General features: G+C 39.7%; 2 protein-coding genes across 3 annotated transcripts in view; one reads left to right on the top strand and one right to left on the bottom strand.

Annotated features, from left to right (window-relative positions):
- Window positions 1–1,111: 1,111 nt before the first annotated feature.
- On the top strand, window positions 1,112–8,636 carry LOC306756420 (protein lifeguard 1; the record flags this gene model as incomplete). Its single annotated transcript, XM_079241148.1, has 10 exons — window positions 1,112–1,216; window positions 1,392–1,560; window positions 2,287–2,365; window positions 2,803–2,856; window positions 3,920–4,010; window positions 4,148–4,185; window positions 4,671–4,758; window positions 7,267–7,356; window positions 7,880–7,927; window positions 8,484–8,636. The coding sequence occupies 10 exons, from the start codon at window positions 1,112–1,114 to the stop codon at window positions 8,634–8,636; spliced, it is 915 nt and encodes a 304-aa protein (XP_079097274.1).
- A 496-nt stretch (window positions 8,637–9,132) lies between these two features.
- LOC306756062 (ankyrin repeat and IBR domain-containing protein 1-like) overlaps window positions 9,133–19,360 on the bottom strand; it is a 34,316-nt gene continuing 24,088 nt past the window's right edge. For both annotated transcript variants that reach the window (XM_079240701.1, XM_079240702.1), the window contains exons 18-20: window positions 15,618–15,729; window positions 13,304–13,347; window positions 9,133–12,736 (exon numbers count right to left, since the gene is read on the bottom strand). In XM_079240701.1, the coding sequence (XP_079096827.1) occupies window positions 11,858–12,736; window positions 13,304–13,347; window positions 15,618–15,729 (1,035 nt within the window). In that variant the 3' untranslated portion in view covers window positions 9,133–11,857. The remainder of the gene's footprint in view (window positions 12,737–13,303; window positions 13,348–15,617; window positions 15,730–19,360) is intronic.

Raw genomic sequence — 19,360 nt, 5'->3', positions numbered from 1 at the left:
GTGACAGCCTTGTTGCTTTAGTGATATGTGCAGAACATACGCCGATTGAGCCTGATGAGGTATACGGTGCATCCTCTCCCTCCGGGGGAGCTAAAGTCCTGTTTCTGTGGGAACCGACTGATAGCAGCTGGACTTTGCCCTGAAGGGAACCAACAATACAGGAAGTCCTGGACGAGCAGATTCCTGGTTGTTACAGAAAAGGTAAGACGCATTACAACAGACTGGACTGTAATGGATTCATTTCTGCAAACAGACTCAAGTCTAGCAGCGGCTCTTTGAACGCCTCAAATATAAAAGCCTTAATTTAAAGCAGTTCTGTCTAAACATCTCAAATGTTTTTCAAGCTTTTAGAGTCTGTAAATGAACCAAAAGACTTTCCATGTCATAGTTTTAGAAGCTGGTGTGAAAAAGTGAAATTACCTGTCACATAATGAAGTGCTGCCACGACTGCAAAAGTTGTTACTAATTAGTGATATTACAGGAGGGGAATGTTGTCATTCATTAAACCATAGACGGATGTAAACACTGTGCTGATGTTTATTTTCAACTGTCCTACATGCTTTATAACAGCATCTAATCTACAGTCGGAGCAGACGTCCCTTTACTGCCATTTTACATCATAAAGCATTTATCATCGCGGGGATGATCACAATTTCATTCATTAAATGATCAATTAAAAACCAGAGACTTTAAATGGAATTTGTTCCTCTCATTTCTTCTGTATATCAAAAGTAGAATGCTTAAGTTTATTATCTGCCTGTCCTTCATGACGTCAGATGGATTTCCTTTGAGATCAATTAACCACCATCTACCCCACCATTAAATATACATACAGCTCTATTAAATTGGGGTTTAAGGCCATAATTATGGATGTAAGTCATGGATGGCTGTGCGTTTGTGCGATGCATCATTTTGTAATTACCCATTTATTTGTTCCCCACTGACATTGCCCCCTTTGCCAGTTTAAAGTCCCTGATGAAAGCTCTAAATCTCTCTGAAAGGATCCCTCTCAGGCCCAGCTTCAGTTTGAACTTGTTTCCACATCTGAGTTTTTCTTCTTTCTTCCTTTTTTTGCATGAGTTGATGTAACGATCCACAAACTTTAGGTGAGATGGATCAGAGTAATGTCAGCCGTAATGAGGAATATCAACTTCGTCCTCCTCCATATACTCCATCGTACAGCGAACAGAATTCCTACACAGGGATGACTTATCAGGTCAGTAGCGATAAATAGTTACCTTGAAGAATAAAGAAATAAATTGGAGAGATTTTATCTGATGCTAAATGACAACATCAACCTTTGACCATAAAAATACAAGTTTGTGATGATTTTTGTTCTCAGTTGGAGTGAAGTTTGGCTTAGGCTGCCTGTTTTGATCTGTTGCCTGTAGGTAGGGAAGGGCAACATCGCTGTGGTCAGCCCGTCTGGTGCCTATGGCAACACGGTCCATCCTGATGGCCCAGCACCAGCTGAAGGTGACCAGCAGCATAGTCCGACTCCACCTCCTTACCTTTATGGCTCAGAAGATGGCAGCTTCAGTACTGCAGCAATACGAAAAGGTGAGAGCTAAAGAGAAAACAAAGAGAGTAAGCAAGAATGAACAAACAGTGAAACAGAAAGTGGGTGTTTTTGTTTGCAGAGTCAGAACTGGAAATGTATGCCCAATGTTTAAAGCCTCATTGGCTTCTTTTTTTTTTTTTTTTTTATGGATTTTTTATTAAAAAATTGCATCCTGATCTTTGCTGAATCCAAATACTGTCACCTTATTATTTCATATATCTATGAGACAGTGGCTCATATCATATGTCTATGGCTGCCTGTCCATGAGCCGGGTTCTGCCGGAGGTTTCCTTCCTGTTAAAAGGGAGGTTTTTTCCTTCCCACTGTCGCCAGTGTGCTTGCTCAGGATGGGAGATTGAGTTGGACCTCCAACTCAATCTATTGGTTTTCTTATATAGGCTTTTATGAATTGGCTTTCGTTGTGGTTTTTTTCTGTCTGTAAAGCATCTTGAGATGGCATTGCCATGATTTGACGCTATATAAATAAAATTGAATTGAATTAAATTGAATCCATATGAGGCTGAAATGTGAGCTTGGTAAAAACAAAACCTTTTGAAATGTTGAGCAGCATGAGCAACGACCACACCTGCCTGTCTGGTTCGCTCTGACACCGTTCCAATGGTGGTGTTGCTGTTTGCCCCCCACTCCACCCGTCCCTTTGTCTGTGAACCTTTCTACATGCCTTACTTCACTACATTTCTTTTTTGTTTTTCCATCACGTAACAGGTTTCATCAGGAAAGTCTACCTGACCTTGTTGATTCAGCTGCTGTTTACTGTTGGAATCATCTGTGCTTTTCTTTACTGGTGAGGCACCAACACACACACACACAACAGAATTCTTTCAGAAAAGAGATGATTCCATGTCCGACATGTCCATCGATCTGTCTGAAATGTAATCTGTCTGTGTGTCAAAGCAAAGTAGTGCGATTATAGTTGCCACCATGCAAATTCACTCATGCGGCCATCGCTGCTTCCATACTGAAGTGATGCACTACTGAGTAGTAAAAGAGAATTATACGTTAGCTTTGAAATCACTGGCTGTTTTATGCTAGATGCAGTAGAAAGCAGCTACAGTAATTTCTTTCCATAAATTGTGCTCGGCTCCCATGTGTACAATGCTCTGTCCTCTATTAATATTTAATAAAAATTATTCCACTGCCTTTGTCAAATAAATGGTGGCTCTATTAAACACTCCTCTCACATTCTCCATGTTTCTCTTCCTTTTTCTCATCAAAAAACAGGAATACACTCAAAATGTGGGTGTTGAAGAATAACTGGTTCTCCTACTCTATGATGTAAGTCTTTAAAAAAATAAAATAGATTTCATTGCGAGTGTGAAGTATGGTGATGTGTTTTGAGCTGGAAATTGAGGCAGAAATTTCTTTAAATGTAGGAACAACTATGAACAGTTTTTTAAAAAAAAGCTATAATTAGCCTAAAAGTCCGAGTTTTGTTTGGCCATCTTTATTATTCAAAGCACTCAGAACCCACTTAGAGAGATTCTGTTGTAATTTCATTAAAGTAGTCCTCAGGAATAGATTTCCAATGTTTTTGGAGGACATTATTTGAATATTACTGCCTTTGGTTCTTATTTCCTTTTTAGTACATCACATTCAAATACTTTTGAAACTGATGTTTTTTGAAGATTTTCACCAACAGTTTGTTGGGAACGATGCTATTAGTGGAAAAAATATTAAATTATTCCTTTCAAACCTGCTTCTGCCATTTTATTCTTTCATACAACTAAATAAATGAGATCAAGTGATGTGTTTTCCTAACAGGCTTCTAGTAATATCAATGTGCTTAAAGATTATGCTTTTTTTGTAAAGTTGTCTGTTATGTGTAGACATAATGCTGGTTTGTTCCATGACTCAGTTGCCTTTTTTTTAATTCCTGCATTATTCATTTGTCAGTGTTAAGCATACTAAAACTGCATTCCTTTCACAATGATCAGATAAAAAAAGATATCATAGTATAGTATAGTATAAAATAGCAGCAAATATTCAAAGATAAACTTTGAAAGGCTTCAGAAAGCCTTGAGGACTCTGGATAACTTTAAAAAGAATAGAAAAAAGTCTGGTTCCACCGAGGGCAAAATGCATACTAGAAAAAAGCAGCTCAAGGTTTTTTTATTCTTCTTTCAAGCACTAAAGTCATCTGCAATTGTCCTCTTTGGTGAGTTATCTAAATAACAATGTTAAAGGTGGAAATCCATCCTCTCAGTACAAGAAGCTTCCACCAACTATAAATTTAAAATGCAATGGGTTTTTTTCTTGCTTATGACTTGTTGTTTGTTTGTTTTATGCTGTTTACTTTTTTTATTCCTTTATGATACACTTTAAATTCACTGTTTAACAGGTCAGTGGTGCTGGTGCTCATTCTGGTCTTGTCCTGCTGTGACAACATCCGTCGTCAAGTACCTCTCAATTTTATAGCTCTGGGCCTGTTTGTGAGTAGAAGCAGTACCAGCCAGGCATCAAATTAAACTGCTACCCTACCTTCTCCATTTCACCATTTGTTGGTTTGTTTGTTTGTTTTTCAGGTATTTACTTTGCATTTGTCTCTCCCCTCCTCTCTGTGTTTCAGACTATTGCAGAGGGCCTGATGCTTGGATCTGTGGCAGTGTGAGTGTTTGTTTCCAGGGATCAGTCTCCTACCTGATGCTGAATTATTTGCACAATCATAATCCTGATTGATTCATATCTGATAATCTGCTCGGTGCCTGCAGAAGTCATCAAAACCCAAAAGATCAATGCAGGTTTAGCTGATTAAAAGGCATGTGGAATCACATTTTCTGGGTTTTCTGCTGAAAATAAATCTACATCTGAAATACTTCAATATCAGTAAGCTTCATCTGGTACTTGTGCAAATTATGTTTTAGTTGGAAATTACTGCATCCTGTACTGTAAAAAATGACCATCATATTTAGATTTCCTCCAAGAGGCTGAAGAAACACAACAGATTATTTCATGAAGAAAAATACAGTGTTTTGTGTGTGAAAGTTTCCCTTAAAGGATAGAGCAGAACCCCACTGTTCATGCATGTATTCTGCCTGCTGATCGTGGGGTGCGTTTCCCACTGCATGTCTGTTTGATATTTCTGTCTGCAGGTACTTTCAAGCTGATGCAGTTATGTGGGCTGTGGGTGCGACAGCGCTTGTTTCCTTCGGCATGAGTCTGTTTGCTATGCAGTCAAAAGTAAGATCAGTCACACACACTGAGCTGCTGTTTGCAGTGCAGCCAAAAGTGAAATTTCACAAACTGTGGTGAGTGGGGAGTCTGTGGCAAATGTCTGTACGCTGATGTGTGTTTCCTGTGCAGCCTCATGGAACGTGTTAAGCTGAGTTGTTGATCAAGTTTTTGTTGTTGTTTTTTTCGTTTTGTCATGCAGCGTTTTGCCATACTTACAAGCAAAGGTTTAAAACTGTGAAGGGATTGCTGTCCAGGCAAAACTAGGACTGTTGCTGAGATCAGTATTTATGTCAATCAAATTAATTCCCTGTATCCGCTGGTGGCAGAGTTAAAGCTCTCTGAGCTGGGGCTTTTGCATAAATCTTAGGTTTAGAAATGGTCTTCGTTAGTTGCAAAGTTACCAACCTTCCTTTTTACTCGTTCTGCTTTTGCTTTGAACTGTGTGAAATGATAAAAAGCACCTCAAAAGAGAATAGATTTGAAAAAGCATTACGTATAAAGGGGAAATGAATAAAATAATGAATGTAATCCTGCTGCAATCATACCGTACATACACATGAGTGTGCAGCCTCTTCCTCCAGCAAGCCCAATGGCCTCTATATTTCAAAGTTCCTGCTCAAGTATGACTGCATAAATGGCTGATGCGAAGCTTCTTCCACTCAAATATATATTAAAAGTATCATCATTTGCATCTATAGGACAGTTGATTTGTGTTATGTTACCTAAGCAAGAAAAAATAAACTGTAATTTTAAGTTTCTGTAAGAAGATCAGACACCAGATGCTGACAACTATAATGTAGTCATGGAGACGAAGACATGGCCAAAACTATTTGGAGATGGAGGGGGGGAATCAAATAAACAGAATTATCAGTGATGATAATTTAATAGTTTAATTTTATTCTTTTTCTTTACATTTCCATATGTATTACTTTACTAATTAATTTCTTAATTTATTATACTTCCCCAGATTTATTCTCTTTTATCATTTAAGAAAACTGTCAATAAAGTTGACCTTACTTATCATACTAATAGGTCGGAATGTAATTTTACCTTCTACTAAAACACCCTCCTGAAAACTGATTAAACATTTAATTATTTCAACATTCCTCAGAGTTTAAAACTTTACCTTGAGATGTAGAGCCCGCTGTCAAAGGAACATTTAAGGAAGTGTTCACATCTATCCTAGACAGGAGCAGAAACGGATAAATAATGGTGATTGCCTACAAAACATGTTGGAAGGTGATTTGTGCAAAATTAAATATTTTGTTTGAATACTTTAAATTTGAATATTGCAAATCATGTGCTCCTCTCCATTTCAGTCCTCTCCGTTGATGAGCCTGCTTGGCCTTCACATAACCAAATAACTGGGATTCTTTCTCCTCTAAATCCTCATTTATTTAAATAATCAGAGTTGTTCATCACCAGAAGGTTAATGAAAAATAAAATGAGTAAACATTAAGCATATTTAAAACAGGAATACAATTTAATGTCACACTAATGAACTTTTTTCTATTTTTTTACAATGTTAAGGGAACTGAAGCTGACATTAATGAATTGGTGGGAAAACTGAATAAGCAATCTCTCCAACAATGATGAAATATGAGAGATCTTAAGTTGATTTTTTTTTAAACTAAGCTTTTAACAGGGATCACTTGGATAGATTGTGTCTCTCTGGATTTAAGTTTCATTGCTTAAGTTGTTGCGTTTTATCATGCAGATCCAGTATGGACAATTTATTATTATTATTAGTGAAATCATGCATTTATTAGCTCGGTTCATTTATTGGCTTACATGCACTAAAGTAACCACACAGCCAGTTGGGAAAAGAAAAAGATAACGGGGAAGTGAATGTGATGTTAGTTGCATTCTAATTGTATAAAGCCCTTTTTAATACTCCCTTAAACGCAGTTAGTCATTTTGCACATTTTTATTTTTTTTCTCCAATTATACAAAACAAAACAAACAGGCGCCTGATAATCACACTGAGAAAATATCGGCTTTTAAGTGCTCATCATCAATCTTAGCATGAAGGAAAACGCTAGAGATCTTTAAAAAAAGAAGGGACGGTCTTGCAGTTCACACCATGCACATCATGCCCAGAGCCTTTTGCTCTCTGTCACTGTGGTATAAATGTCATACAGACCACCTTGCATGTTCGGCTCATGGCCTCTCAGGTGATCAATTTTCCCCTGTAGTGCCATCTTCTTTTTTTTTTTTTTTTGCTCTGTCGATCTGAAAAGGGCACAGAGGCCAAAAGGCTACCTCCACTCACCTCTAAGCTTCTGTCACAGAGCGTTGATTAATTACTGCCGATCATCATATCCAGAGCCATTGCCATGTTCCCTTGTGCTGAACTCTGGCATGCTTTTGTCCTTTCATTATCTTCAGCGCCTTACAGCTGCAGACAGTCTTGAGTATAAATGAAGGATTTTCTGTGCAGTTTTCTGTTTGACAGGCTCATCACACTCACCGTCTATGTTCTCCCCCCCTCTTATCAAATTTTTCTGACACCAGTGGGACTTCACCCCTGCAGCTGGTTTCACGTGCGCGTTATGCTGGTCCTTCATTTCATTCGCACTGCTGTGTGCAATCATCCGATCACAGGTAAATCAAGTCTTTACACATGTTTGCAGTGAGAACAGGCTTAAAATGCATTGCAGCAGTGTGTGTCAGCAGCAGACAGCATGTTCAGGCTCGTAGCTTTTATCCCCTGTGCATACTGCCACCAACCTGTGAGCTGAGCAGACTATAAAGATGAGTGTGTATTCTTAAACCTCCCAGGAGTTACACTGATGGCAGACTGGTGCGTTTTTATATACAGTAGCTGTTTGTGTTTCAGCAAGTCTAAGCAGAAATAAGAAATTATTTTAAAGGCCTTTTTTTGTTAGAGGAAACTAACATTTATCAAATGGACAAGGAGAACAGGAAAATAGATGTATCCACTTTAAAAAGGTAAAAATCAGGCTGAATCATCTTGCCTGAAACTCACATCATTTTATTATATCAAATTCTAAATACTGTCATAAATACATTTTAGCCCAATTTCAATGGAATAAAGAAACAACAAACATGGAGTCAGTCATGATGCCGAGTCGCTCTTCTGATGATGTGTCTGATTCTTTTGCAGTATCTGTACATCTTTTACGCCTTCCTGGGAACAGCGCTGTTTTCTTTTGTAAGTGCACTCAAAGCTGTCATGAGAGTAAATGGCTGTCTGCAACACTCTGCATCAAAATGACCTTAGAAAAGAAACCAACATCAAAGAAGGCTTAATGTCAAATGAATGCATGCGATACAAGCTTTGATCTCGGGGGCCAAGCCGCCTGCCACCAGTGTTTGTCACAGCAGTTAGTGCAACTCTGATGTCCGTGTGCCCCTTTAATTTCAATTATGCACTTCCTCGCAGCAGCAGGCTTCATTTTTCACAGCCACCTCTCTGTGTTTTTTGGCATTAAAGGCAAATGTTGTGACCCATCTCGTCAGCTGGTGGAGCAAACTGTGGCTGCACGCAGAGCTGAACGAGCTGTCGGCTGCAAGTCACAACTCATTATCCGACTATCCCATTGCTGATGTGGCCTGTTTATTATACGCACACACCCATCTCTAAAAATAAGGAATGCAAAGGCATTTCTCTTTTACTTGCTAGCTTCTCTTGTCTCTTCCATCTTAAAACCATAATGCCTTCAGATGTCAGGTGGTATTACAGCATCTCCTCTCTTGTCTCCCTGCAGTACTTGGTGCTCGATACCCAGCTGATATTGGGTGGAAAACACAGGAAGTATGAAATCAGTCCTGAGGAGTACGTGTTTGCTGCTCTCAACCTGTATTTGGACATCGTCACTTTGTTCCTCCTCTTGCTTCAGTTCTTCAACCTCTGCCATTAATCCTTAAAATCCCTAAAAAAAAAAACCTAATCTTAACAAAACCATGTTTATAAGTTATAACATTTAAATTAAAGACTGGCAGCGCACCGTTAGTTCTGCAGACATGTCTTCACATTTCTACACGTTTTTCTGCAATGTGTTAAATGTCACGGTATTATTATAAAATACAATATGCTTTGTGCTCAATATTTGATTCCTTTATTATGAGGTTAAGCTTTAAGTCACTATTTAATCAAGTCAGCCACTAAGTTATGGTAATACCGTAAGCAGCTCAGCTTCCTGCCACCTGTACTGCATTTCAAAAACTTAACGCTCATACGAAAACAGAGGTTAGATGTCATGTTCTAATATATCTGATAGCTGGAATAAATCTTTAAGATGCAGAAACCAAACACGGTCGTGTTAAATTGTGAACTTGTCGACAGGTGGGAACACAAGACTTCTCAAAAAAAAAAAAAAAAAAAAGCATCATTTTCAGCAGCAAACGGAGGGAAAACTCAACACAAGTTTTATTGGCATCACACACCAAACAGTTTTCATATAAAGAGGGAATGTATCAAGTATAGACTATGAAAGTGCAAATAGCATTTCAAGGATTAGTTGCTTTACAATAGAAAATCTCAACGAGTTACAAAATGTTAAGTCAATTTTAAAAGAAATCACCTGGACATTAGAGGTGAAATACAAAGAAAATATAAATTCCATTTAGACTTGTACCCACATTCCATGCACAGCATACTGTTAGACAGACAGGGGGGGACACATATGTTACCGCCTCCATTTAACACACATCAACAAGTCCAACATAGTTAGCTCCATTAACCGTATGGCACAGTTTGACAACTTCAAGACACCTAAAGCAATCACTGCCTTTAGATTGGATAGTCCGAGTCAGCTGGGGTAAAAAGTTGATACACTTGAGTCGGACAAAAACAGATCGATCAGTGTGTTCATTCACAACTCATTCTTAAAAACGGGTCAGTGAACCTACTTTGTATTGCAATTTTAGTGTCTTCAGATACATGATTAACATACAGTATGTCAACTCAAAGTTAATACAGTGATTTTAGTTTTCTAACCACAGGAAAAACCATCTATCCATCTATTTCAAAATGCAGGACATGACGCATTTCTGCACAAAAAGTTAAAAAAAAACAAAAAACTATTTTTCTTCGATTTTAAAGAATGACAAACTATTACAACCTATTTCACCAAATTATTTAAAAATCTCTTTTTATTAATATAATACTACTAAAAGACAAAAAAGCCTCATGCTACAAAGATGTGTCTGCACGCTAGAAATGTTGGGTGAGAGAAACAAGTTTAAGGTAACAGGTGTTTTTTTTTGTTTTTTGTTTTTTTTTATTCCTGTGTAATCAGCACTCAAATATGTGAAGAAGAACTGTAAAATGAAGACTGACATAAAGGCACTGGGATTTTAGCTCCGCAGACAACCACTTCAAACACATGGATTCCCCATGCTGTTGAGATGCTGCACACATTCACCAATCCTCCTTCACAGCCCGAAAATCTGGCACATCTGCAGAGATCTATGAAGGCTTTGTTTTTTACCGCACCAAAACGGGACCCAGAGATGATTTACAGTGACTTGAACTAGATTAATTCACCCAAGTCTTTAAAAAAAAAAAAAAAAAAAGTGATTACCAGGGTATTTTTCCTGGACCGGCCTTCCCTGCAGTGCATAAACAAGACCACGTAAGTCTGTCACACTTGACATTCAGCTCAAACGTTACTTAAAAACAAGCTACAACAGGATTCAAAGTACGCTGTCTCGAAGGTGTGAGCTGAATCACACTGTGCAGCCCCGTGAGATCTCAGCATTTGTTGTTTTTGACCCTCTGAGGACACCTCCTATTTAAACTAAGGCTTTGAGATGAATAGCCGTTTAGTTTTTTTGAGCAGGAAATCTGTTTAAACAATTTTTTTTTTAAAGTTGAAAGCTTCACATGAAGTACACAACAATTGTGGTCTGATACTACAGATTTACACAGCGCACTACGGCTTTTAGCAAGTGAGATTTGAAAATATCATTCAGCTGTAATCTCAAATAAAAATATGGCTCGAGACGTTCACATTGAAGTTCCACTGAATCGGAAAGACTGTGATAAGCAGGCACAACTTGCTGTGAATAATCCACTTGGTGACTGCAAACTGTGCTTTTGCTAGTCAGTGTTTGGCACCTATAAAGTAGGCTAGTACAGACAGAAGCGATGACCACCTCTCAGCCTGTATCTTGTGGACTGAATTACAGAGCAAAATCTGAATCTGCTCATTTTATGAAGTCTTTCAAAGTCCGGATTTAGATTCACACAGTCGGCTTTAATTCAGTAGGAAAACAAACCACATAGTAGCTCGGCTAAATATTCTACATCTACATCTTATCTGCTCTAAACTTCATTGTAGAAAAAGCTTTTTTTTTTTTTTTTTTTTTTTTTTTTTAATCTTCATCAGTACAGGCTTTTAGGTAGACACCTCCTTATAAATGATGATTAAGTGCTCATTGTGGTTAGTGCTCTCATTGCAGGAGGGCTCGGTTCAGAAGGTGCTCACAATAAAAGCAGTGAATTGATGCGATAGCTTTGCTAAATTCCTGCACTCAAGTCTAATGTTGTGATCCTTTTGCCTCAGAAGTCAAAAACCCAGGCTGGGACCAAGCCATCACACCCGATATGATAGTTAAATTGCAAGGCGAATAATCGTCTGGATGTGTTTGTGTTTTGCTCAGACCGGGCCAGAAAGTATCAGCAAAACAAGCTGAAAACATCTTGCAGTGTATTTTGCACATACAAACACCAGGTCAGTGTGTTCACTGAGAGACCTGGCTGCAGTTTGTGTGTGACATTTAATGAGGCAAAAACTGAAAGAAGTGATAAGAGTTTCTAACAGCAGCTGTCGCTACTTTTTATGCATAAGGCAGCGCTGCTGGATCTTGAAGTCTGAGCTGGTTTACGTCTTCTGATACTTTCAGATCTGACTGAAGGGGATGTTCTTGCTGCATTTTCCTACTGGGAACCCGGATCATTTGACTTCTGAGTTCAAATGGATTTAATGATAAATACTTCTGATTTACCAGCTGACTGACATTCTTCATTCTCAATACATTCCACCTGAACGGCTACGACGCGTCTTCCTCAGCTATGCTATCTTTAGTGTTCTTTTGGCCTTCCACTAACAGCTTTTGCCAATCTCAGCCAAGCACATCAAACCAAGTGCACTTGCTCTTCCCACTCAGAGGAGCTGGTGCTTGGCAGCTGATCGGACACAGAGTCACATTGCGGACTATCAACATGGCAGGCCTTTGAGCCGGCGCGCTCAGCACGCTCTCCACTCGGGTCAAGGGTGACCGTGTAAGGTAGTGGCATAGTGTCGAGCCCCACTAGATCTAACTGAGTCGGCCTCTCAGCGACAGAAGACTCCTTCTCCTCTGTGTCCCTCTGAGAGCAGAAACCCACATCAGTCCTCGCTTCCTGAGGTTTCCTGCCGCCAGGGAGGACCACGAGCTCGCCTTTCTCATCATCATGCAGACATTCTATGTCACCTGCGAGGAGTGGACCCATGTTTGAGTCGCTGTCAGAGGAGGTGGAAGGGACCAGAGTGATACCTTGAGGATTTATGTCATGGAACCAAGCCATGATATTGCCAAGCAAGTTAGCATTTGTTGGCAAAGCGGAGGACGAGGATGGATCGTGGTTGTCGCATGTGGGAGAGTCTGTCGTGTCAGTGGAAGAAGAAAAAAGGCCTGTGGAGGAATTGTGTGCCCGGTGATGACTGTCACGCTGCTGTACAGCCATGGAAACACCAGTGGCAGCGGCGTACTGGCTGCTGATGTTACCGAGTCTTGCCAGGTTATCTCCCAGCTCCAGCAGTTCTGAGCTGCTTAAAGAAGCTCTGGGGAGGACTTCAACATCTGGAGCGCTCTGCTGAAGCCTGGAGGGCAGGGAGGTACCAATTGCACCGAGTGAAGCTTCGTTGGCAAGGATCTCATGGTTGGACCTGCTCCCTGCCAGACCTGAGTCCTGGAGTGACAGTTGAATGGCCAGTAAAATGTTGGGGTCGTCCTCATCCAAGGAACCGAGACCCTAAAAGAATGAACAGAACAGTGTCAGTGACACAAACCGCACGACTGTCGCCTCATTACAGAGCAGCAGCAATTATCAAGGTTTAACATGAAATACAGAAAGCAGGTACACATAGGCAGGGAAAATACCTTTTAACCCTTTCATATGAAAAGAAGCAGGATTTTCTATGGCGGGCTGTGTTGCTGTTTCCACTGAGTGTTGCTCAAGTTTCAGATTTTAAACTTCAAAGTAATATTTGTTTTAATTACCATAATATAGACAAAATACTGTAGTAATTTCAGTCCACCAATCAGTATGTTTTTACTTCACCTCCAGGTGTGTTACTGCCACATGATCCAAAAAGCTGCTGGCTGTGGCAGTCTATGTATGCAGGTCCTTCCTAAGTGTGTGCATCCTTCATTAGGGTGGGACTAACACCCTAATGACACTATCTGTAACTCAGACCAGTGTGTTTAAACGAATAGCATGACTGTGTGCTTCTGAACATCCACTTTTGCACCCATTGTGCAAATGTGGGTTTATTAAACTGCAAGGTTTTGTCAGCTAAACCCCTAACTGTGTACTCACCATCAGAGGGCCTTGCCTGCGTCCTCCTCCAATATCCTGATTGTCTTTTGTAGAAGAAAAGAGAGAGAGAGAGAGATATGGATTGTGGGTACGACTATAAGAATAAAACAGCCACAGTTGAACAGTGATGTAACACTCGAACAGCCTCAACAGAACATTAAACATTTTGCTTGTTCTGAAATTTGCCGTGTCATTTACTTTGTCAGATAAAACCATTAAGCCTTGCTGGACCGTGACTTCACCTGAAACTATGTGAATGGTCATTTACAGTAGTTATTTAACATTTCTAACCATTTCAGCCACAGCTCTTCAATTTGATCTCACAGGGTTTTCGTGCTGTTCTACTTAATTTCCCAAAGTTCTGGATTATATGATGTGGAGGTAATCTGTAAAGGCTGGTATGCAGAGATCACACAGTTCTGTCTTTTACGACATAGTGGGCCTGGTAGGAAGTGCACTGAAACCCAAACAGCTCAAAGGGATTTCTACAGTAGCTGCCGTGCGTTTATGACAGTAAACAGTCAGCAAAGCAGGTGGAACATGGGCTGCGGCACAATACATAGATGCAGTCAACAACACCAGCAGCACATGCTGCAAGGCTGTGTGATGGGAAACCTTAACTGTGCTGGCTGTGATGTAAATAGTTGTTTTAACCTCATAGTGTAGACCAGGGTCACCCATTCCGTTCCTACAAGAGCTGCAATCCTGCAGGTTTGCAATGTATTCGTAGGAGGAAGAGCAGTCGCCCTTAAACTGGAAAGTTGGGAGGTCGATGCCAGGCTTCCCCTGACAACATGCCGGAGTGTCGTGGGGCAAGACACTGAACCCCAAGCTGCCCTCCGATGTGCCTATCGGGGTATGAGTGTGCGTGTGAATGGGTGAATGTGACAAGTAGTGTAAAGTGCTTTGAGTAGTCTGCATGACTGGAAAGTACAAGTCCATTTACCATTTATTCCTGCTTCCACATACCTGAATCAAACAGATCTAACCGCCTATCAGGTTCGGCACAATGAATCATCAATGAGTCAGGCGTGCTGGAGCAGGAAAGCATGAAAAACCTGCCAGATTGCAGCTCTAAATCAGACTGGAAGGAGTAAGCATGATCTACATTGTCATGATAGTATACATATTCTTACTGTCATGCAGTCTAACTCTTTATTTTTCTCATGTTTTTGGTGTACTTTCTCCCACTTCAGGCTGATCCACACCTTTTCCAATTTTTCAGACAAATATTTAGGATAAACAAATTTAGGGTTAGATTTTGTTTTCTGTGGCACACTAGACTACTTTCGTTGCTTTATACTGTATTTCACAAAACATTATTTCAATATATAATATGTTAATTGTACACTTATAGCTGGAATGAATAAGTTTAGATGTAGGGGGTAAAATGCCCGCTGTTGGCTGTTTTGTAGTCATACATACATTTGTAGTCATACAAGTGAGGTCCAGAATGATCAGCAACCTTTGACCATTTTCCCTGCTGCAACACAGCTGACTCAGATCAATGGGAAATTAGTGGACCAGGCCGGAGTTTGATGTCAAGTTCTGCACCAGTCCGTTAAATAAGTCTAATGTGTGTCAGGCGTGTTGAACACTTTCAGGACTGCAGCCGTTGAGGACCAGAGTTGTCCACCACTGACTTACTATTAAAAACTTTCACCGGCAGGTTTTACTGTTGGTCTTTGACAACAGTAAAACAGGTAGGAAATGATCACTACGGATCATTTCCTACCTTTGTTGCTGGATTCATCGGGGATTGGGACTTTGTTCTGTCATACTAAGCGAAACGCTGAGGTGTCTTACCAAGCTTAATGCCTGGTTTCTCCTGAGACACTTTTTTAGAGAAGCTTTTCATACTCTTAGATCATTACCAGACAGCTTCTTTTTGACAGGACCTTTGTCGACTGAAGTCACAAGGTCTTTATTTGGCGACATCTCTGTCAGCGATGATGTTGCTTTTATTTCTCTCTGGGAACTAAGCTGGAAGAACACATCTCTGATGGTGCAGTCTCTTATTCCGTTTGACTACTTTGGATGCACCTGGTCATGTATCTGAAATCTTCCAACGCTTTGCTACGAGTTCAACACATTCATTCGAACAACAATTTCACAGTGGGAAGTACCCACTTGTCACAATGCTACTTGGAAAGCAATGTTCTGCCAGAAACCTGGAGCACGGTCATATTTATAACTTGTGGATAAGTCAACTCCATATTTCTAAAATCCCAGCTTTCTTCACAAGAAAAGGAGAAATCTTCTACAAAACAAGTAAATGCAGAGATGAAGCTCCACATATGAATCCCTGCAGTACCTAAAGTGCTGTCACTGAGGTCGTCAGGGTCAGGAGTGTTGCTGCGGACACTAGACATGTCACCTCGCCTCCGCTGTCGATGCCTCCGTCTATACTGGAATTCTGCATACTCCTTCAGACAAAAGCAGGAAAAGGACACAAGCTCTCAATTAATTTTAATAAATACTTGAATTTAATTGTCTTTTGAGTCACCATTCTACTTTTTTTCCCCAAAATATATACAATGCTTTCTGGGCTGGCAAAAATCTTATGTAGAAATTTTGTTATAAACATACATGAACATCGTTTGTACGCTGGCAGCTTTGATTTATGTAGGGAAGCGATTTGGCTCAAATAAGGTCAGTCTTATGTTCCAGAAAACCTTTCATCTCCAGCACAAGCCTTCAGTCACTCTGTTCAAGTCTAGACTGAATCAATGCAGAGCACATGCTCACCAGAGGGGAACTGTAAATTAAGAAACATGGGGATTGATACACAGATGTGTGAAAATACTACTTGTGCAAACTCATCTAATCTCAAACGCGAGTGTGAACCTCATTGAGTGGTCGAGCAATTCAAAAGTAAATGTGTTATCTTCCAAGTGGCAAAAATAGATATCGGATGAATAAATGCATTTGGTAAATAGTTCACAAGCAGCACCTTTTACCTTTAGCACTACAAGCACTCAAGTGTTTCACATTCATCCACTAACACATACAAACAGGCATAAAACAGGCAGCGCTGCCATTAAAGCTACTGGTCTGCTTTTAAGGGCTACCTGAATGACCATTGCCTTCGACATGTGGCATGACAAGGGGTCAAAACCCAACTTTACAGTAGTTGACAGTCAGTTTTCTCCCTGAGCCGCACATATTTTACCTAATTTAGTTAAAATGGGAAATAAATATGTAGCTGGATACGTTTGATTTGCCTAAATGCCGTTTAATACAGTATGAATGAGTAGATTATTATCCGACTAGACTAGCAACCTATTGGAATAATAAAATAAAAGTTTATCAGACTAAAAGAAAGACAAAAAAAAAACAAAAAAACAACAGTGATCTGTTATCAAACCAAGCTGATATAATGTTGGAGTCACAATCTAAATAGTCTGCTTAAAGTGGTCAAGCATGAAGTAAATTAAAATTCAGAGCTGCCATAAGCTGCTGATTTTACTCCAAGCATGTTCCCATGAAAGGGTTACATGCACTAAATTTCCACATCAAGATATTAGAACGTTGAGAAATGATCAAGAGCATTTTTCATTCAATCCTCATTTATTAGCGAAAGTCACATTCATATATAATCAAAAGCCTGTCACCCAAAGTCTCTTTCATGTTTCCAGCACACTAAAAATAGCCCACTATGAAGTGATCTGCAGGCATTGTAAGAAGCATGGAGCGGGCCATCTGTAGCTGTGCCTGTGAGGCAGCCACATCCAGCTTTGATTAGCGCTACGGAGTTCCCAATAACTACCGCAGATGAGAGACTGAGGCTCTTATTCATCAGACAAAAAAATTAAAAAGGGTCTGATGATAACATTTACTGCTAGCGAAAACACAAGCCAAAAATCATTTGTTGACAACAAAGAACATTGTCGGCTTGTTTGTTATTTAAATCTACACAATAAAGAGCAAAGGTGAGATGACCATCTCATCTGAATTAACACTGATCATTCATTCTTTTGAAGAAACGCCACTCCTTTGTGATATGCACCACGCTTAATTAAATCTCCTCTTGTGCCTTTTAACTTGCAAGTGCTTCACTTGGTGTGTATCATTCAATTTTCTAAAGGATCATGTATCATACAGCAAAGGACAGATATATAAGGTCCAATAGAAAAGCTACAGTAGTAGAAACTGTAGAAACAGATATTAGTTTGGTTCAATGTAACTGTCATTTGGTTTTTGTGTATCACAGTACAGATGTTATGTCAAAGCTCTGCTTCTGTCCATCATCATGTCTCACTGCTGACATTGTTGTAGGCTCATTTTATAGACCCCAAAACCAAAATTAAGAACCGGTTTCAACCTCAAAATAAAATAATGATCAAACTTCCAGCAAATACTGCATCTAGCCAGCAGCTGGGGTGTACCATCCACATCTGTGCATGAAACTTCCAGCGAAGAAGGGCTGGTAGTCAACAAAATGTTGACAATCACAGTTTGCTTTTTGTGTTTAGTTTAAGGGTAAAAAGAACTTTGCTACGGGGACGGTGTTGGCAGCGCTTGGACTGTCGGTTGGGGAGAAGGAGAGAAGAAGCAACAATCTTTCTCACCGACACATCCAATACAAGTCAAAGTTACAAAACTAGATAAAAAAAATAAATAATGATAATAAATTTAAAAAACAAACAAGCAAACTGGTCCTCACATCTTTCTAAGACATCATACCACAGTGGAGTTCATACTGCCCCATGTTACGGTTGGTAATGTACAAGTAAGGGCTCCAGTAAGAAAGTTATTCAGACTGAGGAAAAGAAAACACAGCTGGCAGATGGGGCAAATTTGTTGTCCTTCCAACCGACCTGTCTCAACGACATTTTTAACTTGAAGTACTCGCAGGAGGAAAGTGAATAAGTTATTAGAGAGGACTACATTACACATGTGGGAGGTCCTGCTTCTATGTTTGCTGCTTACTGGGACTCCTAATGCAACTTCACCATCATTAATTCAACCTGAGCTTTCACCACTTTGACTAGTCAGAATGGTTCCCAAGAAAAAGTCTACTGAGAATGCCTGTCTTCATACTGGTAAAATATGTGCACAATAACCAGAGAGGCTCATGTTTAATCGAAGATTCCAGTGTTGATCTTCTGCTTCCAACACTACAGACACAGTCAACATGAAACCAGGGGAGCGATGGCGCTTCTGAGCAGAGTCAACTTGTTTGCCTGGAAGTTTAAGAACTGCCACAGTCTAGAAAACGACACGGTAATGAACACCTGCAGTGAAAACTGCAATGTATCGATTCATAAACAAGTGCAGAGAGCATTCATCAAGCTGTGCATTAAAAGGGGGGCATGCTGATAATCAAACCTTTGCTTTGTTGACAATTTTATGACTCTTATGTGTTAACTTGTTAGTAAAGTGTAATGATCCAGAGCAATGCACTTTGGTTTGAATCGTTGCATAATGGGCAGGAAAACACTTAATCACCTGGCTTGCTTCAGTCAGTGCAGTTCGAGCCAAAATTGAAACACAAACGTTTTACCAGATTAAGATCATTCTAACTTCATATAAAAGATAAACGGCTTAATGCCTGATATAATCATCAGATTTAAGATTTGAGATTAATTAAACATGATTAAGTGTGGCATTAAGAGAGTAGAGCTGGCAGCACTGTATCAATTCAAGCAACCCTTAATCAAAATTAAACGGTTCTTCACAACATAGGTATCTGATCTGAAGCACACTAAGTAGCCGCTCTCAGTCTGAAGTAGGAGTGTTATTACTGGTGAGGGCTGCAAGATCACATTTACTCCATCCACTGGACTCTGAGCTGTTCAGTTTTTTAAGATTTATATCAAAACTGTTTGTTTTACAGTTAAACTTTTCCATTAAACTTTTAAGTTTATCATTTAGGATTTTGATTGTTTACTGTCATATCTGATCTGATATTTGCTTATTTATTTATTTATTTATGCTTAAGTTTTGTTTACATCAAGCTGATATCAGCTTGTCACAATGTTTTGTGCAAGTTATCTGCTACAGCTAAAGTTTAGATAATACAGCTCACTGGTACTGGGTGTTGCCTTTGCAAGC

This window comes from Telmatherina bonti (assembly GCF_933228915.1).
Source record: "Telmatherina bonti genome assembly, chromosome: 5".
NCBI lineage: Eukaryota > Metazoa > Chordata > Actinopteri > Atheriniformes > Telmatherinidae > Telmatherina > Telmatherina bonti.
Note: the sequence above shows the minus strand (reverse complement) of the source record. Positions and strands in the feature narration are given on the sequence as shown.